Source organism: Ambystoma mexicanum, chromosome 11 (genome assembly GCF_040938575.1).
Source record: "Ambystoma mexicanum isolate Mex_15411 chromosome 11, UKY_AmexF1_1, whole genome shotgun sequence".
Classification (NCBI taxonomy): domain Eukaryota; kingdom Metazoa; phylum Chordata; class Amphibia; order Caudata; family Ambystomatidae; genus Ambystoma; species Ambystoma mexicanum.
The window spans coordinates 801,903,078-801,922,078 of NC_090934.1; the positions used below are offsets into that span (position 1 = coordinate 801,903,078).

General features: G+C 39.8%; 1 protein-coding gene across 1 annotated transcript in view; it reads left to right on the forward strand.

Annotated features, from left to right (window-relative positions):
• PDE3B (phosphodiesterase 3B) overlaps positions 1-18,468 on the forward strand; it is a 2,257,139-nt gene extending 2,238,671 nt beyond the window's left edge. Inside the window, exon 16 of the mRNA XM_069623736.1 lies at positions 13,424-18,468. Coding sequence (XP_069479837.1) covers positions 13,424-13,653 — 230 coding nt within the window. The 3' untranslated portion in view covers positions 13,654-18,468. The remainder of the gene's footprint in view (positions 1-13,423) is intronic.
• Positions 18,469-19,001: the final 533 nt, after the last annotated feature.

Genomic DNA, 19,001 nt, shown 5'->3' on the forward strand with positions numbered 1-19,001 from the left:
ATGTGTCTAGTAAATTGTTTTTCAAAATGTCTTGGCTGTTGGGATCATTTCTGGCTATTGTTTCTATGTCCTCATATGATTGGAGAACTCTTTTTCTAGATTTAGCAGGACCAAGACTTAGCCATACTATATTGCCATATTTTCCATAAAAGGCAGTACTGGTTAAACGGTCTGCAGCTTCATAGCAGCCACATTCTCTATGAGAGAGCATTTTTATGCCTAAGCTGTACAATTTCTGTGACAGTGTTTTATCAGATGATAGGTCATCCCAGAGGTTCTGAAGCTCTATTTTCTCTGCTTTGGTTAAGTAGGCTGTGACATATCGTGCAACTGCAGTGGAATTGTCTGCAATGTACTGCACATCTATGTTTGCATTCCATGGGAGGGCAATGATTGTATTGTAATCATTGATGTATTTTGATTCTTCTGTTCTTTTTATGTAATATGTGTTTTTAGGTGATTTACCTTTGACACTATGTCTAACTAAAGAAATTAAGTTGTTTACTTGACCTGTTGTTGAAACTGGTCTAGGGAAACCAAAGCAGCATTTGGTGTAGTATTTCCCTTTGTTTTTATATTTGCGATGACAATATTTCCCACATTTCTGTCTTTGAAATTGTAAAATTTGTGCATGAGGTCACTATGTGTTGTTTGTGAAGGGATTTGACAAAGTGACATATTTGTGGATGAACTGCAAAACAGTGGCATCACTAACCTGACCAAATTTAGGAGCATCTTGAATGCACAAAAGCATGTGGATGTGTGGTGCTCTTCTGGCTTGGTATTCTTTTCTCCAAAAGAAGTTTTGCACTTCTCCGAGGGGAGGAACAGTTCTAGTACAAATGAAGTGTAGCATAGCAACGAAACGATGATGGAAATATCTTGATACATTCACAGGATCTAGAGAGCTGAGTTCTCCTGGTGTTTTTATATCTGTTTGTTTTGTTTTTGTTTGCTACGCGTAGGAAATTGCGTAAATCTTCCCATGCATATTTTGCACAATTTAATGCCACAAACCAAGGGGTTGGGCCAAGGTTTCTTATCATACAGCGTACATCTCTGTGACGTTGGAACCAGTTTTCTTTTGTACCACGCATGTTTGCTAAAAAATTTGAAATGCTTGACTGTAAAATCTCATCTTTTTCTTCCACTTTTTGTAGTAATTCCGTAGCTGACATATTTAGAAAATGGGTACCTGATTTCAATGTGTGTGCAACTCCGTAGCATAGAGTTGCTAGTTCACTTTCAAAGAGAAGGTGGAATATGTATTCCACGTTTTGTTCAAATCTGCGGTCTTCAGAATACATTCGTAAAGTGCGGTATTTCTGATGCTGTTATTTGTGTGGGTCTAACATCGTATGTTCCTCCTTTTCCAGTAGGAAAGAGTAGAGGAAAGGCATATGCTTCTATACTTTTTTCCCATATGCTGATTGGAGATCCTTTGGCTTGTCGCATTTTGTACGTTTCCAGTGCATCAACTATGGTGTATTTAGAATCTTTAGAGTGCAATGGGTGAATTGTATAATGGTCTAAAATATTGGATTCTGTAGCAGGGTCTAGAAGTTGAAATTGACCAGTTTCTGTTGACTCTTGAATTATTTCACTGGTTTCCCTCAGGTTTTCGTCAATATTAATTTCTCTGTAGTATTTATTGTTGTCTTTTAGATATTGCAGGGCTTGTCTAACTTTATGTAAGTCCACAAGTTGTTGCCAAATTGTTTTGTCTTTTGTAGGTACGCCATTTACTAAGATAATTAAAGATTGATCTATTGGACGTTGCACTCCGAGAGTGTGTAAATTTTCTTTGAGATCTAATGGCAAATAAACTACTTTGCCACAAATGCTTTTCACTAATTCAGAGGGAGGTAGTTATGCTGTTTTTGGTTGGAGGCATATTATTGCTTGAAATGGGTGCACTGTTTGAATTATGATGCTCTCATATAAGTTGAGCTGTTGCAGGGGTTTTGGTAATGGGAATAATTCCAAGTTATTTGTGATAGCACATAAAGGTGTTTGGTTGTTGTCGAGTTTTGCAGTGCAATAATTACAAAGTATTAAGGGGTCAGTAATTTCGTATTTGTTTTCTTCTGTAAGATAGAGAGCTAATTGGAACCATGTGGAATCTTCATTGTCTTCTATTTTGTACGTTATGTCTACAGTTTTTGGGTTATTTTTATAAAAAAGTCCTACGGCAACACACACACACAAATGGTTTGGTACTTCAGCAGATGTACTTTTCAACTTTAGTATTTCTATTTTGTATGTGTGTAATAGAATGTTGCCATCTGTACAGTTGTTGGTAGTCTGTTGTACATCTATTGCATTTTGTAAGTGGCTTTCAATTCCAAAATATTTTATCTGGATATGCTCTATTTCTTCGAGTAGTTGTTTGGTTGTACCATGCAGAAGATTGTTATTTAAGTTTGCTAGTGCTAAAGCAGGACTTCTGGCATAGTACAGTTTATTGACCAGATTTCTTATAGTTGAATGATTTTGATATGATGGAAGGTGCTTTTGCAAATAGGTCCAGAAATGCAGCCTATTGCACATCCTTGAAGTCCTGTGTATTTGCGCACTGGACAGGGATCCATATTTTGTAGTAGTTTAATTTTGAATTTGTCTTTGCCTTTCACACTTTCACATGCTGATTGAGGAAGTAGTGTAAAGATTTGAAAGATTTTTTGGCAATGTTACACATTGATGTGCACGGCCATTTGTAGACTGGACATATTGGTTGAGTGGAATGGACAGGTGATGCTGAGTTTTCTGTGGATATTTTTGTGAGGAGCGTTTCTTGTTCCATAATGGTATTATTAAGTTTTTCATACCCTCGTCCACTGGTATTTATGGCAATTGGGTTTATTTGCTTTTGTTTGTATGCTTCTTCATTGACATATGGTTCTGTGCTCGTGGTGTGACTCCGTTCACCTCCACAGATGTTTGTGAAATATCTTTGTTGATATTTCCTTTGAGAAGCCTTTTTGTAATTTAGTACTTTGTTTTGTTACTGGTTTCTTTCTGTTTAAAACTAAAATAAGTTAGGTTTTAAGGGCTGTGCGTGATTTCTCTCCTGTTTTTACAAGGTTCTGAAGGACTCTGTGGCGGAACATTGTTCAAGATTTATAGGTGCAGTTTTAGCACTAGTGGTAGCTGTAGTCTTGTTAATTACTTTCTGTTTCGTTTTACATTTTAAAAGAGGAGGCAAAGTTTTCATACTAGAAGCTTATTTTATTTCGCTTAATGACTGTATAAGCTGTTTTGTTTGAACTTTTTGTACAAATTCTGCTAGAGGTGGATGCTTATTTTGGAGAGTTGTAGTTTGATTTTGTTTACTTTTGCGTTGCTATATACAGAGTTGCTTTTTGGTAGGCATTCTTTGGGGTATAAGTGTGGATTGGGATCTTTTGCAGTGTATGTGTGCTTTGTGCATGAGTGTCTGAGTATGATGGTAAGGATGTATGTAGAGGTGTGTGATTGTGCAATGGGCTGCTACAGCAGGTTGGGAAGGCTATTCTTGTATGTGTGTTACTATACTGGTGTTCAGATTGCAATACAAAGTATGGAGCTGGTGTGGGGAAGCACTAATACTAAATCTAATGTTGCAGGGTAAATACAATTGTGTGTTCTAGAATACTAGAATTGTACAGTGTTTGAGTAACAGTTAGAACATCATGGCAGTATTGCACTTACTTTTTCGGATGGAAAGAGTAGGTTTCTTCTAAGTTCTTGTTCGTACTTCAGACGCTGTTGCTTTTCAGGAGAGTGGTCTTCACTGCAATTGTGAAAGAAAGAAGTTAGTGCATATGTGTGTTAATAGCACTGTTGTTAATGTAAACATGGATTTGTATGTTTTTGCAGTAGTAGCGCTTTCCGATAACTGTGCATAGCATGTATATTCACTTTTCTTTGCCTATGTGCATTCTATATATTGTATATATTTTATTTAGAATGTGTTAGTTGAATGTGCTTTAGAAATTAGTACAATAGCACTTGGCTTCGTAAGGTGGTGTTATTTGATGTTAGGAGATAGAAGAAATAATGGTATGCTTTGTTTTCTATTTTTACAGGGTAAATGGCAGGAACTGTATGGAAAAGTATGCAATGTGTGTGTTTGTGAAGGTATGGGAAATAAATCAGAAGGATTTGATGGGGTCAGCAGGTTATTACTCAGTCGGTGATTAGTAAAGCACTGGATGATTTAGTGGTGCTTGGAGATGGGAGAGTCTGAAATAAAGTAAGGGTTGCAAGGAAGGATCTGGTGCTTGTGTTGCAGACTGAAGGGAAGGGGGAGATGTTGTATGTCTTGCTTTACAACACTGTACATAGTTGTAGATGATGTGATAGATATGACTGCACCTGTGCATAGTTCAATGCTGTTGTGAAATCTAGAACAGAATGGGCATCTAGCTGGAATGTGAGAGCTGTCTAGATTGGAAGAACAGTTGTAGAGGCAGTGGTGTTGTTTCAGCTGGGAGCCTTTCAAATGATATTGGCTTTCTGTGTGCATAAATAAAGATGCATGTACTCATCCTGTCTGCGTGTAATTTTATTGCACACTAGAAAGCCTTTTTCCATAATTATACTGTTATTTCTCCCATCTGTTAACATGAAATGACACTTTCTTAGATAGTTGTGTGTGTTGTGTCTGACTACTAATATAGCCATTTGTAAAGGAAGTTGAAATGATAGAATGTATGTGAAATATGCAGAATGTACAGAAAGGAAATTGAATGTACATCTTATGAAGTATAATGCATTAATTGCTATCATGGTTGAAATGTGGTTAAATACGTGGCAGTGGTTACAGAAATGATAGAATGAATGAAGAAAATAACAGTTTGCACATTGCAGTTAATAATATGGGTAAATAAACATTTGGAGAGCAGACAACTTTGCAAGTGACACTTGATGATAGCAGGTGGGAGAAATAACAGTAAGCTTGTTTTGCAGGTTGCACAGGGTAAGTGACAGTTACTCTGCTTATATGCATTTATACAAGAGATGTACATGTACCATACATGCCAATCCTCCTGATTTCGGCAGAAGACTCCTAATTTGTCCATATAAAATATTGTTTTTTTCACGTTCTCCTGTCGAAAATACATCTTTGCCCAATGCATTCTTATGACACAAATGTTGTCTCCCGATTTTTCTGAGGAAATGTCCCTCCTAGGTGGGTCAGAATGTTGCCATGTATGATGTACTGTGCAAAAAATATTTATACCTGTACTTTGTGTTCATGCATGTGGATGTGCATGAATCTGAAAGTTGAAATGTTGGAGAGTTTACTAGTAGTTACTGTAGGTGTTTTGCAGTCACAGCGCAATTGTACTTGGAGTGAAAAACAGTACATCTAAAGTGCTGAATTGTGATGATGGGGTTAGATGTAGAGGTCTTGCATGTGATTGGTGGATGGTTGTGTGACTGCTTAACAGTATCCAATGAGGGAATGGTGCAGAGAGTGAGGTGGAAAGGGTAGAAGGGCTGCCCCAGTGTTACTTACACACTCTGCGGAAAGCGCGGCTGTTCACAGACAGGACATGCCACATCTGGGGCTTCCGAGCATGAAATGGGAGTGTATTTCGAGGATTAGCCAATCATGTGTTGAGGTTCTGCTTCGTATTGTGAGAGGTTGTGTGTAGTGAAGGTGGTGGAGGTGGAGAAAGTCAGGGTGGTGGTGCTTGGAGATATGTTTGTGAATGGTTTGGAGCAGTAGCAAAATGTAGGAATGTGGGAAAGAATTTTGATGTAAAAGGAGTGGAGGTGTTGTGGAGCACTGTGCCTGGTTTCAATTTGCAGGCAATGGTAGAAGTTTGCCAAGATATGGCTAGGGTTAACAGTCCACATGTGGTTGTCCTGGTTTGCATTTGGGCTATGTGAGTACCTAGGGCAATATGGGACAATAGTTCTGTTTTTTGTCCGCAGCAAAATATTGCTAGGTGTTTAATCAACTGAGGCATGGTAGCTTTTATGCTTAGAGCTGGCATGTTCTTTTGCAACAATGACAACATTGACTCTGGTAATGTTGATTACTTTAACGAAGATGGCATGTCTTTATCTTTTATGGGAAATGCCATGCGATTTTGGAACATAAGGGTTGCGTTGGAGAAGCTAATGTGAAGATTTGTGGAGGAAAATACGGAACAAACTCCCCAAAAAATACAACATAAAAGTTGTTTCTGAAGCATCTGCAAAAAAAGGCTCTTTTCAGAGCCAACCTCAAAGGGGAAATGGGGCAGCTATTTCAATTTTAATTCCCCAGGCTCAGATTTTACGATATGTCCACTGAGACTGCGGTTGTTCGTGGACTTCTAAGAATGCACAGGGCCCTGCTCATTTCATTGACACTTCTCTTTTTGAACTGTGAAAGGAGTCTCTGAAAAGAGCTTTTTTTTGGTTTTTGCTGTTTTATATTTTTTGGGGGGTTTTAACACGACACACAAGGAAAGGAAGGGAAAGGAGGGTAAGTAAAGGACACCAACCACAGGGATAAGAAAGAGCAGGTGGAGAGAGGAAGATATAGGGTTGGCCTTATTCAGGTAGGTAGCAGTTCTTCTCATGCTCCTTGACTACAGTCTCAAAAGCACTTCAAAGGTTCTCTCCCTGCAGAGTACTGCATCGCAGTACATGCACAATAATGTGACCCTTGAAAGGTAAGGATAGACAGCATCATGTATGGCCTGCGAGGCAGCTGGAGGGATGCTCTGCCCCACAGGAGTGTCTCTTGTGGTGGCAGGAGTGGAAGTGGAGGATGCTGCAAAGTAACACAACCTACTACGTTTATCGCAAGGTACAAACTTACGAATAGCCCCACCGTGGAACGATTTTAGGTCTCGCTTCATTGAGGTAGGACCATAGCTGTACAAAGCCGGTTTACATGACTCAGCACCATCTTGCACTGTTTGCAGGTCACCTTGTGTGCACATGCTTTTGGTACAACATCAACAGTGGTAACTAACTTCCACACCCAAGATTCAAAGTGAGAACTAGTAGTAGGGACTTGCACTACCTCATCCTCTCACTCTCCTCTGTATCCTGACGCCTGTTCCCCTCTGCAGGCCCTCGGTGAGTTTTAGGGAGAATTCTCTTATAAGGCTAATTTCCCAAACCTAGTGAGTCCCCCAGCAGCCCTGCTGGATTTTTGGGGTTTGTTTTTTTCTCCTGCTAAGAGTGAGACTCTTTTCCTCCCACTCTTAGGCATGATTTGAGGTATGTCTTTGACTTTTTGTGTGCTTATGGGCTATGTTTTTTTTTACTCCATAGGGTATCATCTGTTTTTGTGTATGTGTTACACAACACCCTCAGTGCAGTAACACAGGGGTGTCATAGTGACACCCAAACATAGACTCCATACCCTGGGACTGACTACTTCTCCCAGGGCATGTAAAGTCACCCTTGACTTTACTAGTCCAAAATTGTGAACAGAACCAGTACAAACCATCATATTGTGGAAGTACTGGAAGGGGTTAATTCGATTGCCCCTGGGTCTGTTTCCAAGCGAGGCACTGTCCAGTCCCCCCTTGTCGAGTTTCTGGCTGGTGGCAGTGGTTACCACGCAAAATATTCCACCGGAATATTTCCTATGGGATTTTCCCATTGATTTTAAACGCACCACTTTTTGGTGCAATGTTAAAGATACCGCTGGTTTATTTATTTAATATAAAATCACCGGTTGGGTCTTTTTGCCAGAACTCTTTTCTAAAATGGCGTTTGTGTCTGTCTCTGCAACTCCAACCAAGGTCGGGCCCTTTGTTCCACTTTTTGGCGGGCTTCTCCACAGAAGCCCTCCAACTGGTGCCACTCCGTCTGGGTTCCACAGGATGTGTGGGTGGGGGAATGGGCACTCTGGACTGCGTTGCCTTAGCAACTCAAGTCGCACTCTGTTCTGATTGGCCCAGTGGTGAGCCCCCCGGCTCACCACTTAGCATGTATGAGTGACAGCTAGGCTGTTGAATGGGGGTTTTTCTGCATAAAAGCAGGGCTTTGGGGACTGGAACTTCAGAAGTCGCCACAGGACCTAAGAAGTCCGAAGAGGGGAGAAGCTGAGCCATCTGCAACAACGACACCACCGGTGGAGCCCTGCTGCAACAACCTCACCACTTTCCCGACGACAAGAGAAGATCTTCTGCTGAAAGAGTCTTCTTCCTCTGAGCTGGTGGGATCAACCAGTTTGCCATTTCGCCTTCCAGGACGTCTCTTGGTCGAATCGCCCGTGCCAAGCACCCCGGCGGCCGGATAGCCAAGCTTCACCACTGTGTACGCGAATACCAGGAACGCACCTTTTAACCGACGAACTCCGCGGCTGGTTTCTTTCCGGGGCAGTGCAACGACTCCAAGTTTCCTCCTCGACAAGATCATCTCTTCCCCTGGTCGAAACCACAAACTGCACCCGCTGCCAGGAACAACTGCCACCGCTGGAGCTTCCTCAACTTTAAAGGTACTGTGTTCCACCTGGCCTCCCTTTCTACGGTTTCTTACGGTAGGACACTAAAGGTGACCCTTAAATCCTTTGCTTTCCAACTGGGTTCGCCACAGACCTTCTAACTTTACCTTCAGAATCAACCCAACCTCTTTTGAACATTTTTACAAAGACTTGAATGCATTTCTAAACTGTGATCTTGGGCACATTTCACCTTGCTCCATTTAAAGTGGGCCTGGCCTATGAACCTTGGCTCTACAGTAGACTCTGCCTTCTTTAAACTTGTTTTGGTCGTTTAAAAGTGTTGGGAACTGTTTTATTTTCAAGACCTGCCTTTTTCTCTCCCTTTTACTTAATTATTGGAGTGCCATCTAAGTTACGCGCTCACCTCTGTGTTGATAAAAAGTGGTGTTTTGACTTAGACTTGTCTAATAATTCTTAAGGGAGTTGTGTATACTTTTCTGACTGTGTTTGAACTTGCTTTGATTTATAGTGCTAGTGTATTTCTTTAAGTGTGTGTTAAATACATAATTATATACTTTAGATACACAGCTCTGGTCAGTGTTTGCTTGCTCTACTGTGTTTTTAGCCCTATTGTGTATCCTCTGTATACTGCCCTACTCTTCTTGAGAGATGTCTGACTGCTCAGCCACAGCTACCAGTTAAATCTGGTTGGTGCGGACTGCTACCAATTGGGTTTACTGCTTACTCCTGTAGTCTTAATCTTCTCTCAGTGGTCCCCAAGGGAACTGCACAGGATTCTGCCTAACAGGGAGGGATGGGGCTGCTGCTGAGATAGCAGTAGCACCAGCAGCAGCCATGGATACCATCAGGACAGCTGTTTCAAAGAGCAAGAGCAATCTAATGGAACAAGGAGCAGTCTCTGTCATGGAAGCCCAAAAACAGAATAAGGAGCAGCTCTGGGGTGTGGCCTTTTATAGAGGTGCTGGGGTGCGCTTCGCGGACACCCGTACTGTTCTCGAACATTTTGAAAAAAATCTAAAAAGTATGTAGATCGCCAGGGACATAGTGTGGGACAAGTGCAAGGGTGCACTTTCCCTGGAAAATACCTTGGATTGCTGAAAAAAACACTTAAGGTGTCCGGGGAACCAGACAGTGTTCATTACCCTTAGCGCGGGTGCGGTCACGTGATGACGTCAAGGACACGTTGGCGAATGGGACAGCTGTCCGGAGGACACCAAATGCATGGGGTCGGGTCTACGCATGCGTGCCGTTGTTCTACGGACAGTGTTCCAGTCCTCGAAGTAATTAAAAGTGCAACACAGGTGCGGCGGACAGTTGTGGACAGGCACGATATTCGTAGGGGCAAGGGTCTGGTACGCATGCGCGCTGGTCTATTACGGATAGTGTTCAGGTCCCCAAACAAAACAAATTGTGTGTCACAACTTTGCAGACAGGCAGACGGGCTATGTGTTCTACGGACATATTCATTCCGGTTACGGACAATGCGAACAGGAGGAATGTTCTTAGGACACTTTATTTTGCATAGCTGCGAACATGCAGACATCTTTAGTGTTCTGCGGACACCCCATTTTGACAACGGCCAATTCGAACAGGTATACTGTCCTTAGGACATCCCCATTTTTGTTAATTACAGACAGGCGGACATCTTGTGTGTCCTAAGGACACCTCCATTTCGATTGCCAACAATACGAACAGGCATAGTGTCCTTAGGACACCCCCATTTTGGTTAATTCCGGACAGGCGGACATCTTGTGTGTCCTAAGGACACCTCCATTTCGATTGCCAACAATACGAACAGGCATAGTGTCCTTAAGACAACCCCGTTTTTGGTTAATTGAGGATATCCCGGACAGCTGCGCTGTCCGCGGACACCCTAACTGCCTTTTTAAAAAAAATAAGACACAGAGGAATATACTAACAACACACTTAATATTTTATTATTGTATAACAGTATAAACATTATAAGAATTAGGAGTTTGGACATGATGTATGGGAGGAGAGGAAGGGATGGAAACATTGCAACGTTTTTCTTGCTGGGGAGGGTTTGGGGATAGTTGGCTGGGACATGGAGAGGGGGAACAGGTACATGTGGGACAGTGATATTTAATGTTTTCTTTTATATGGTCCTCCACAAAGTGTTTTAAAAGAATTACATTTTTCATTAACAGATCCATTTTTAGCCTCATTCGCTGCAGAGGATTTTCTAACGTCTCTCTTGGTATATTATTTTTAATGACTGTACAGTCTGTTAAAAAAATGTTTTAAGTACACAAAGTAATGATTATTAATTGACGTTATATAGAGAAGTGTAGTGTCTACCATTAGTATTACTGTCTTCACTCATTTCATCCTGAGGAACATTTTCTTCCAGCCATTCCAAAGAACTGGATATTTCTGTGTAACAAAAAAAAAAAGTTTGTGTACCTAATACAGAAAGTTTATAAATATATACAATAAATGTAGTGTACTCACTAGTTTCTTGCTAGGTTTTGCTGTTACTGCTGCGTAGGTGTCCTGTTGATTTTTGCTGTGCAGTTTCTGTGAGGTAATTCTGTTGGAGGCATTTTTATTGTGCTTTGGTATATTTCACTATGTTGCATATGCTATGTAATTGGACTGTTACTGTCTTACATACACAGTTTCACTTATTTATTATTGAATGTAATTTATTTATGTGCTGCTTTCTGAACATGTTTATGTTTTTTTAATGATATAACAATGTAAGATACCCCCTGAGTTTTTGGATAGTGTTGATATTGTCCGAGTCATCCGCGAACAGGCGTATGGTTCTCAGATATCAGACGGAGTAGCACAGCTAGGGGGTTCAGTATGTTCTATGTTATATGTCTATAAACTAAGGGCATCCTAGTAAATGTTTATCAAATTTACATTATCTATATATGTAGATTCAGTGAAAAGACTTGGTTACAGGAACATTATGCTTAAGTTTCGCTACTAAAAACCTATGAAATTCAAAAGTTATGGTAAGCTAAGCAACCATACTTCGCGCCACCACCGTGCACTGCTAAGACTGACACCCAGGACATCAAAGATGATATCACAAATGTCATTGATGACATCACTGATGACATCACATGTGCATTTACTTTTCATGAAAAGTCTGTACAAGGGATTCTTATTATAATGTTGACAAAAAAGTGTCAAGGATCATTGGAATAAATATCATGAGGTACGTAGTGCATTAAGCAATGCATTGATAGAAGTAGCATTCTATTGTGAAGTTCTTTCCAGTATATTAAGCTACTCAGGGAGAAACATAGGCATTGTGAGCATGCATACACGATGGAGGTGCAATATTAATAATCTTGCCATGCTGAAGAGTAAAATGATAAATGCTTTCTTATTAGAGTTTTGCGTACTGTGAACCATTTAATAAGTAGCTAATACAACCCACTTACTACATAATTACATTATTACAGACAAAACACAGAGACAACACATACAAATATGAGCATATATAGGGAAAGTGAAGTAAGCAAAAAAGCAGGCAATGTTCATAACCTAACTGATTATTATCTTCATGCACAGAAATGATTGCTCTGCTTCAACGCTGCTACTTCCCATATGTATAAGTATCACATGATGTGACTGGACCCTAAGGAAAGTAGTGCGAGTACAATGTATACAAATATAAGCATATCATATCCAGGGAAAGTACAGTAATAAAAAAACAGCAGAACTATCAGAAAGTGTTGATAACCTTACTGATTATCTTCATGCACACAAAGGATTGCTGTCTTTCAAGCCTGTGTCTTCCCCTATGTACATGTTTCATATGATGTGAGTGGACCCTAAGGGAATTACTGTAAGAACATATTTGAAGGATAAGTCTACACATATAGTACCGTTTGAATTTTTACTTCCTGACTGTTACCAAAGAAAACCATGTGGCCTATATATGTCAGTAAAGGAAATAAGAGGGAGCCAGACATGTGATGTCATCAGCAATGTCATCAATGACATTTGTGATGTCATCTTTGATGTCCTGGGTGTTAGTCTTAGCAGTGCACCATGGTGGCACGAGTTATGGTTGCTTAGCTTACCATAACTGTCGAATTTCAGTTTTTTTTGGTTTTATGTGTAACCATAACGTCGCTTTAACAACGTTTTTTCACTGAATTTCATAGGTTTTTAGTAGAGCAACCTAACCATAACGTCCCTTTAGCAAAGATTTTGTACTGAATATATGTATACACATACATATGATACTCTCCTAAAAAAGGCAATGTGACTAATATATGTAAAAGAGATCCCAAACAATATTGAATTACTGCAAAATCTTTTTGATTTATTACAAAGCAAGATTACAGCCAACACGTGTTTCGACCATATGCGGCTCTCTTCAGGGCACGAAAAATAATTATGATGACACACCCCTGAGCAAGATTGGATATGATGAAAAAATATGACGTATATGATCTGTGATCAAATACAAAAAATTGTGTACTGCAATTGTAGGTGCAAATCAATCACCAGTGTATCCAATGTTAAACAAATAATAGTGCCACATCAGAGAGTGTGAGTGAAATCCTTCCATAAAAAGAAAAACATGCTCATAGCCCAGATGAGCAGCACACTGTGTTCTGCGTGTTACGAACTCACATGTGGAGAACGAGACCATGGTCTGGACCAGTTATTTCATATTGTTGTTTCCGATTATGCCACAGTGGTTATAAGGCACCTTTATAGGCGGTGTGGGTCCTGTAAATATTGCTATTACAAGAATATGGATATTTTAACATGAGACAATGGCAATTGTTTTATAGATTCATTTAAAGTAGAATAGTGTGCTGTTTACTCCAAGATGTCCTACTTGTGCCTTGGTTGCATGTTACATACATAGGTGAAAAGTACACATTACGGCATACTTATTGAGTCTATCGATTTGTTTTTATTGCTGTTTTTGCTAATAGTTGAAAAAAGCAACTAATGTTTAGTGTCATTCATTGTTACATTAATGTGTAATTGCATAACTCTCTCTTTTGTTTAACATGACAGGACCCCAAAGGAGGAAAGGCAGACGACAAATCTTTAGCCAGTTAATGCATCACCTAAGTGAAAATCACAAAGTATGGAAGAAGGTAATGGAGGAGGAGGAAAAAAGCAAAGTTGAAGCTAGCCCGCATCAAGGGGGCAACAATTCCTTACCTCAAACAGATGAAATTCAGGTAATTGAGGAAGCAGATGAAGAAGAGGAACGGCCGATAGCAGAGGAAAGAAAATGCTAAGGCGTTCTCTTGGTGATGATCGATGTCAAGGAGAATGTACTGTACTCAGCTGAATTTAAATCGACACATGACATACTGTAGCTCTGAAAGGCCTTAATACTGTGAGAGGATCATTGCTGATTAAGCAGTATCCCACTCTGCACTTTCACCACATGGATTCGATCCACAATAATCATAGTGCGATGCAAAATTCCTGGTGCCCCGTTAGTGGTACTGGTACGCCATTCTAATGCTGCCTTGCTGAATACCAAACTCCCTTGCTTCGCGAGGTACCTTCATTCAAAATGACTTATGTTACCAAAACGGCCAGAAGTGTTTGCTTACATAGAAACAATGATGGACCCCAATTATTTTCATACTTGACTTTATTTATGTTGTTTTTGAACACGAATCTGAAGTCTGTGCCTGCTTCTTCGATATTTCTGGATATAAGTTGTATATGCCCTTTACTTTTTCTCCAGTCTTCACCGGAAAGAAATCCCGCTGACCAACTCATCCATTTTGTGAAATGTAACAGAAAGAACGTTTTTCTATTATACATTGAAAATCAATTTTCCTATTGCATAAATTATTCCCTTTTCCTGTTATAAATGTTCAGGTAAGCAGTGCCTTTTGTATCAAATTTGTAATGACGCCTCTCGCTTTTCAGAAATGAGGTAATGGTCTGTGCAAAAAACAAAACAAAGATATATAAATGTTTTTAAAAATGAAGGGATTTTTTTCAACTAAATTTACAGCAGCATATGTTTCTATTCTTTCTCAGGATCCGAGTGGAGCACCACATTTCATTAAGAATGCAGGAGATATTTCACTCTCACAGCAGTGTTGAATGTCATTATTAATTAGATGTTTTAATTAATTGTAGAACATAACTTGTTATTTCACTTTTATTCAAGTCTACAAGCCATCACGCGTAGAAACCGATTGTTTTATTTTTTACAATACTTATATTTTACGTGTTTTAAATGCAAATTAAATGTTCTCTTTGAACAAATGAAAACTTATAGCTCAAGCATAGTCCTAACTTTTTTTCAATAAGCCACACATGTCTGGTCATTTCTATTGTGTCACTGTTTTACAAACCCTAGTCGAATCAACACACACACACCCCAGACACGGTGTTTACTAATTTCTTTATTCAGAATGGTCAGTAAATATACTTATAGTTCATATCTCGAAAGAGTTCCCACCTCCCGCCCCCCACTGGACTTGTCTCATTTGACTCCCCACGTTCTTCAGCTAAGGAACCTCATGGGAAAAAACAGTTGGGGGCACTTTTTGTAACAGTCTGTAAAGTGTTTAGAATAGTTGATGTAAACCTGTCTGGACAAAAATCCTCTGCAATGAAAGGTATTTCTGTGATTATTTTAGTCACTTGCAATTGTGACGGGGTAGTGGGGGAGTTATGTGATCCTCACACACCTTTCCTGGACTTTTGATGTGGTTTTCGCTTCTTCTGTGTCTACTCTGCGTTACTTCTCTGCTTTTTGGCCCTGTGTTCTCTTTGTCATATACAGACACATTCGATATTGCATCCCAGGTATCTGCACCCAAACTAAGCCGTACTTGGAGGGATGAATGACTGTCTCTAGGCCAGGCACCAATTTTTCCAGGAAGGACTGGACCAATAAATGTAGTTTACAGGCTAAGTACAAACAATTTCCTTTTCTGGGGGTCATACCTCTATTTCCCAGTACCACAGCTTCTTCTGCCTCCTTGCTGTGTTGGAACAAACTTGTTCCTTGGGAGATCTATTCTGATCCTCTCATAGCACTTTGATCCTATCTTGCTTCTCCTTGCACCACACCCTCTCCCCCCATGGTCCTCCACATGCGCATTCATCAGCTTTTCGCCACTCTTCATAAGGCATATTTTGCACATGGGTTTATTCCCTCATGTATCTAAACCTTTCTTGGCTGTTATTTATCTCCTCCTCTCCTCCGTTGGATCCTGATTTCTATCCACCTGTGTATCTCCCTCCACCTCCTGTCTGTGATCTTTTTCTTTTGTCTGATCTCTGTTCACCACATGGTCTTCGTTCACCTTTTTCACCTACTTAACCTTCGTATCTTTGACTACTTATACGCACACCACACCTTTATCCAGTCTTTCTTCACCCTCCCCTCAACCTCCTTCTCTAGCCCTCTCTCGCCACCTCCCACTTCACCTCCTCCTAAATCACCAACTTCACCTGTTCTCTTTTTTCCCTCCTCCAAACTGCTTTCTCAAACCTCAACTTCTTCCAATTCACCTATCCACTCTCCAGTTGTTTCTCATAAACCCCCCTCCTTTGACTTCAAAACACCTCTTCTCTGCATCCCCACTCTCTCTCTCTCTCTCCAGACTCTGACGCCACTAATCCCTGGTCCTGGTCGCACCCCTCCATGGTGTGCCCTCACTTAATGGGGTTCAATTGTGAGCGCTTTTAGATCACAATACTGGATTGGTTGCTTTTTCCCCTGGTGCATTCTTCCTGCTGCCCTGGAGGCCCCTACGCTTTATTTAATTTCGTAGATTGTCTTCTTAGACGTGGTCTGTCATATTTGTTTTTCGCAGTGAGTGTGTGCGAGGGAAAACCTGCTATGGAGGAGCACAGTGTTCTGTGAATGTATCTGCCTCTCCCTGCTTGTGAATACCTGCCAGTAAGTGAACAAGCCTCAGCACTCAAAGGCATGCACTTGTAGGAACTCGCAAACTCCATTTACCCCACCACAGCATTCCATAAACAGCGCTTAAGTCGAATTAAGTATTATATTATGCTTGCCCTTCCAATGCTGCCAAACATATTTTGGGGGTTTCCAGACTGCGGAAGGCCTGGCTTGGCTGACATTTGTGGGGTAAGTGGTTATTTGAAAAAGGTTAGCCTTTGGTAACAAGCCTCTGCCATGCAGTCACTGCATACGGTAGGGTGACTATCCAGCGCTGGACCTTCCATCATATAGCTTGTGGCAGCACCCATACCCCATGGCCATCCGACCCTCCACCCTAAGAGCCCAGGAGGGGGATTTAAACTGATATAAAACGTTCTGTTGTAAAAGAAAAAGAAAACCTCACACAGAATTCTATAAATGCTTTAATTCAGTTTATGCACAAGAACATTACTAGGCTGGGTTACTTAATGACGTTATTGCGTGCTCTGTCACCTGCTCTAAGCAAAATGTATCATTGCAGGTTGTAGACAAATTACTTTTCTAGGTGTGTGGGCTATTCGTGTGACTGTCATTCTGCAGTGCCATGTTTACCTCACAGATATTTCTAAAAGAAATATACTTTTAGAGTAAATCCGTTCCACTGGGAAGGATGGTTACATATTTGTCTTTCACCTTTTACTTCTGTAGGGACATGCAAGAGAGGACATAGCTGGTGAATAAGGTGGGCACATACTTTACATTTTGGGGGCGTTTACCTCACTATCTTATGCATATTTGTTCCCCTGTATTTCTTTGACAACCAGTGCTGTTTATTAGATAGCATTGATTACAATACTTGGCCAAAGCCTGGATTTATGTCTGTGCGTGCATCTACGTTTTCTAATTAATATGCATTTTCAACCGAATACATTTTTGTGGTGTACTCCAGGTTTATTAGTTTATACAATGTATTGTTAATGAATAAAAGAGGATTCATAAACAAATGTTTTTGCAGAGGTAGATTAGAAATGTTTGTCTTAATATTCATTACACAATATTTTTGTAACCCAGGAAAAAATGGTGTATAATAGCACAACTTAACCTTTAAAAAAGGAATGCAACCAATAAACGATTATCTTGTAAAATAACTTTTAGAAAAAAGCATGATCATAGGAACACATTTCATTGTCAGCATGCAAAAAGGAGATAGTGTGTGGGGAAGGGGAGAAGGCCGAAGCTACAGTTAAGATCTTGTTTGAAAAATACTTGCTTTGTGGCTTTGGAAGAAAGATGCTTTTAAATATCACCACTGTTAACGTGCATTATACCCTGCCTCTGTAGAACGAACCAAGGTCATGGATATTGTTTTATTATTCGTGCCATGTTCACTGTATGTTTAACACCCCATAATGCACAGTACACCACGGCATATGATTTTCTAAATATGATTACTTGTAATACTGCAACACAGCCTTATAATTGAGTGTGTTTTCCGTTGGGTAGGCATGTATATGTGTGTATATACGTATGTGTGTACATATATATTTCATTCATATTATAGAAATAACTGTGGTAATTTCACAAAAGTATTATGCCTGTTCAACCCATATTGTGAGCGATTCTATCATCTTGAAAATATATATTTTTTTTAAGGATGTACTACTTGTTCAAAATATGTGTTGATTAGTTCATGTGCTAGATAGTTACGTTTCATACGAACATCCAAACTGTTTAAAAAAGCTAGTGTAAGTGGCAATCACGAATTTTTTACAAATGTTTGAATTCTGCACAAAATTGCTTTTCTGATATAAAAAATAATGAAGCTAATCTTTTTTATTACTTTTATGTCGACTATATCAGAATCTGTTTTTACACCTTCGGAATAAAGAAACGTTCTATATTTTTAAACCTAAATATTTACATTCTTTGAAAGTGTATTATGAAATGGAGATATTTGGTTGATGAACAATTTCAGGGTTAGCAGTGTTGGGTACAGCACTTTGTTGTTTTGCCAGGCAAAGGTTTGCAAGGCTCTGTTTGTTAAATCAGTGCATTATTTTATTATTTATTTCCCCCAAGGACAACCCTTTGTGCCACCATTGCATAATGTGTATGTAACAGTTGGGCGGTGGTCCCAGCAAAACGTTTCTAGCAGAAATAAAAATGTAGCAGTTTTAAAACTAAAGGTATGCATTGTGTATTTATACGCTTCAGTTTTCATAGACATTTTCAAATGTTTTCAAATTAAGCAGGAGGTTTTGAAGGCTGAGTAACCTTGTGCTACTGTTAATGAGAGTTAACAAAATAATGTATCATGTGCCTAAAACAGTCACTGCCTGCTTCACGGCACTTCCAGTTTATTATACATGGAATAACGTACCTCTTACTGTACATCATGAGGATATTGCAAGTCACTGAGGAGTTTCGTGACCAAATAGAAGAACAAGGCCAAAGTCGGATTTCCTTCATAAGGTCACGGAATATCCTTTTTATGTACGGTAGGTGGCATTTTATTTCTTGTAATATATGGCCACAAACTGTCATTCCCTTCAATACCTCATCGCTTGCATAGTAATGTACTCTGTGCATAATAATGTAAGGGATCTTCCATTTGCTAATCCATATAATCAATATAGGGTCTGTTTGGATTTTAAAAAAATTAAAATACAGCTGCTAATCTGTTGCAGAAAAATAGTTCAAACCGTTTAATACAAATTT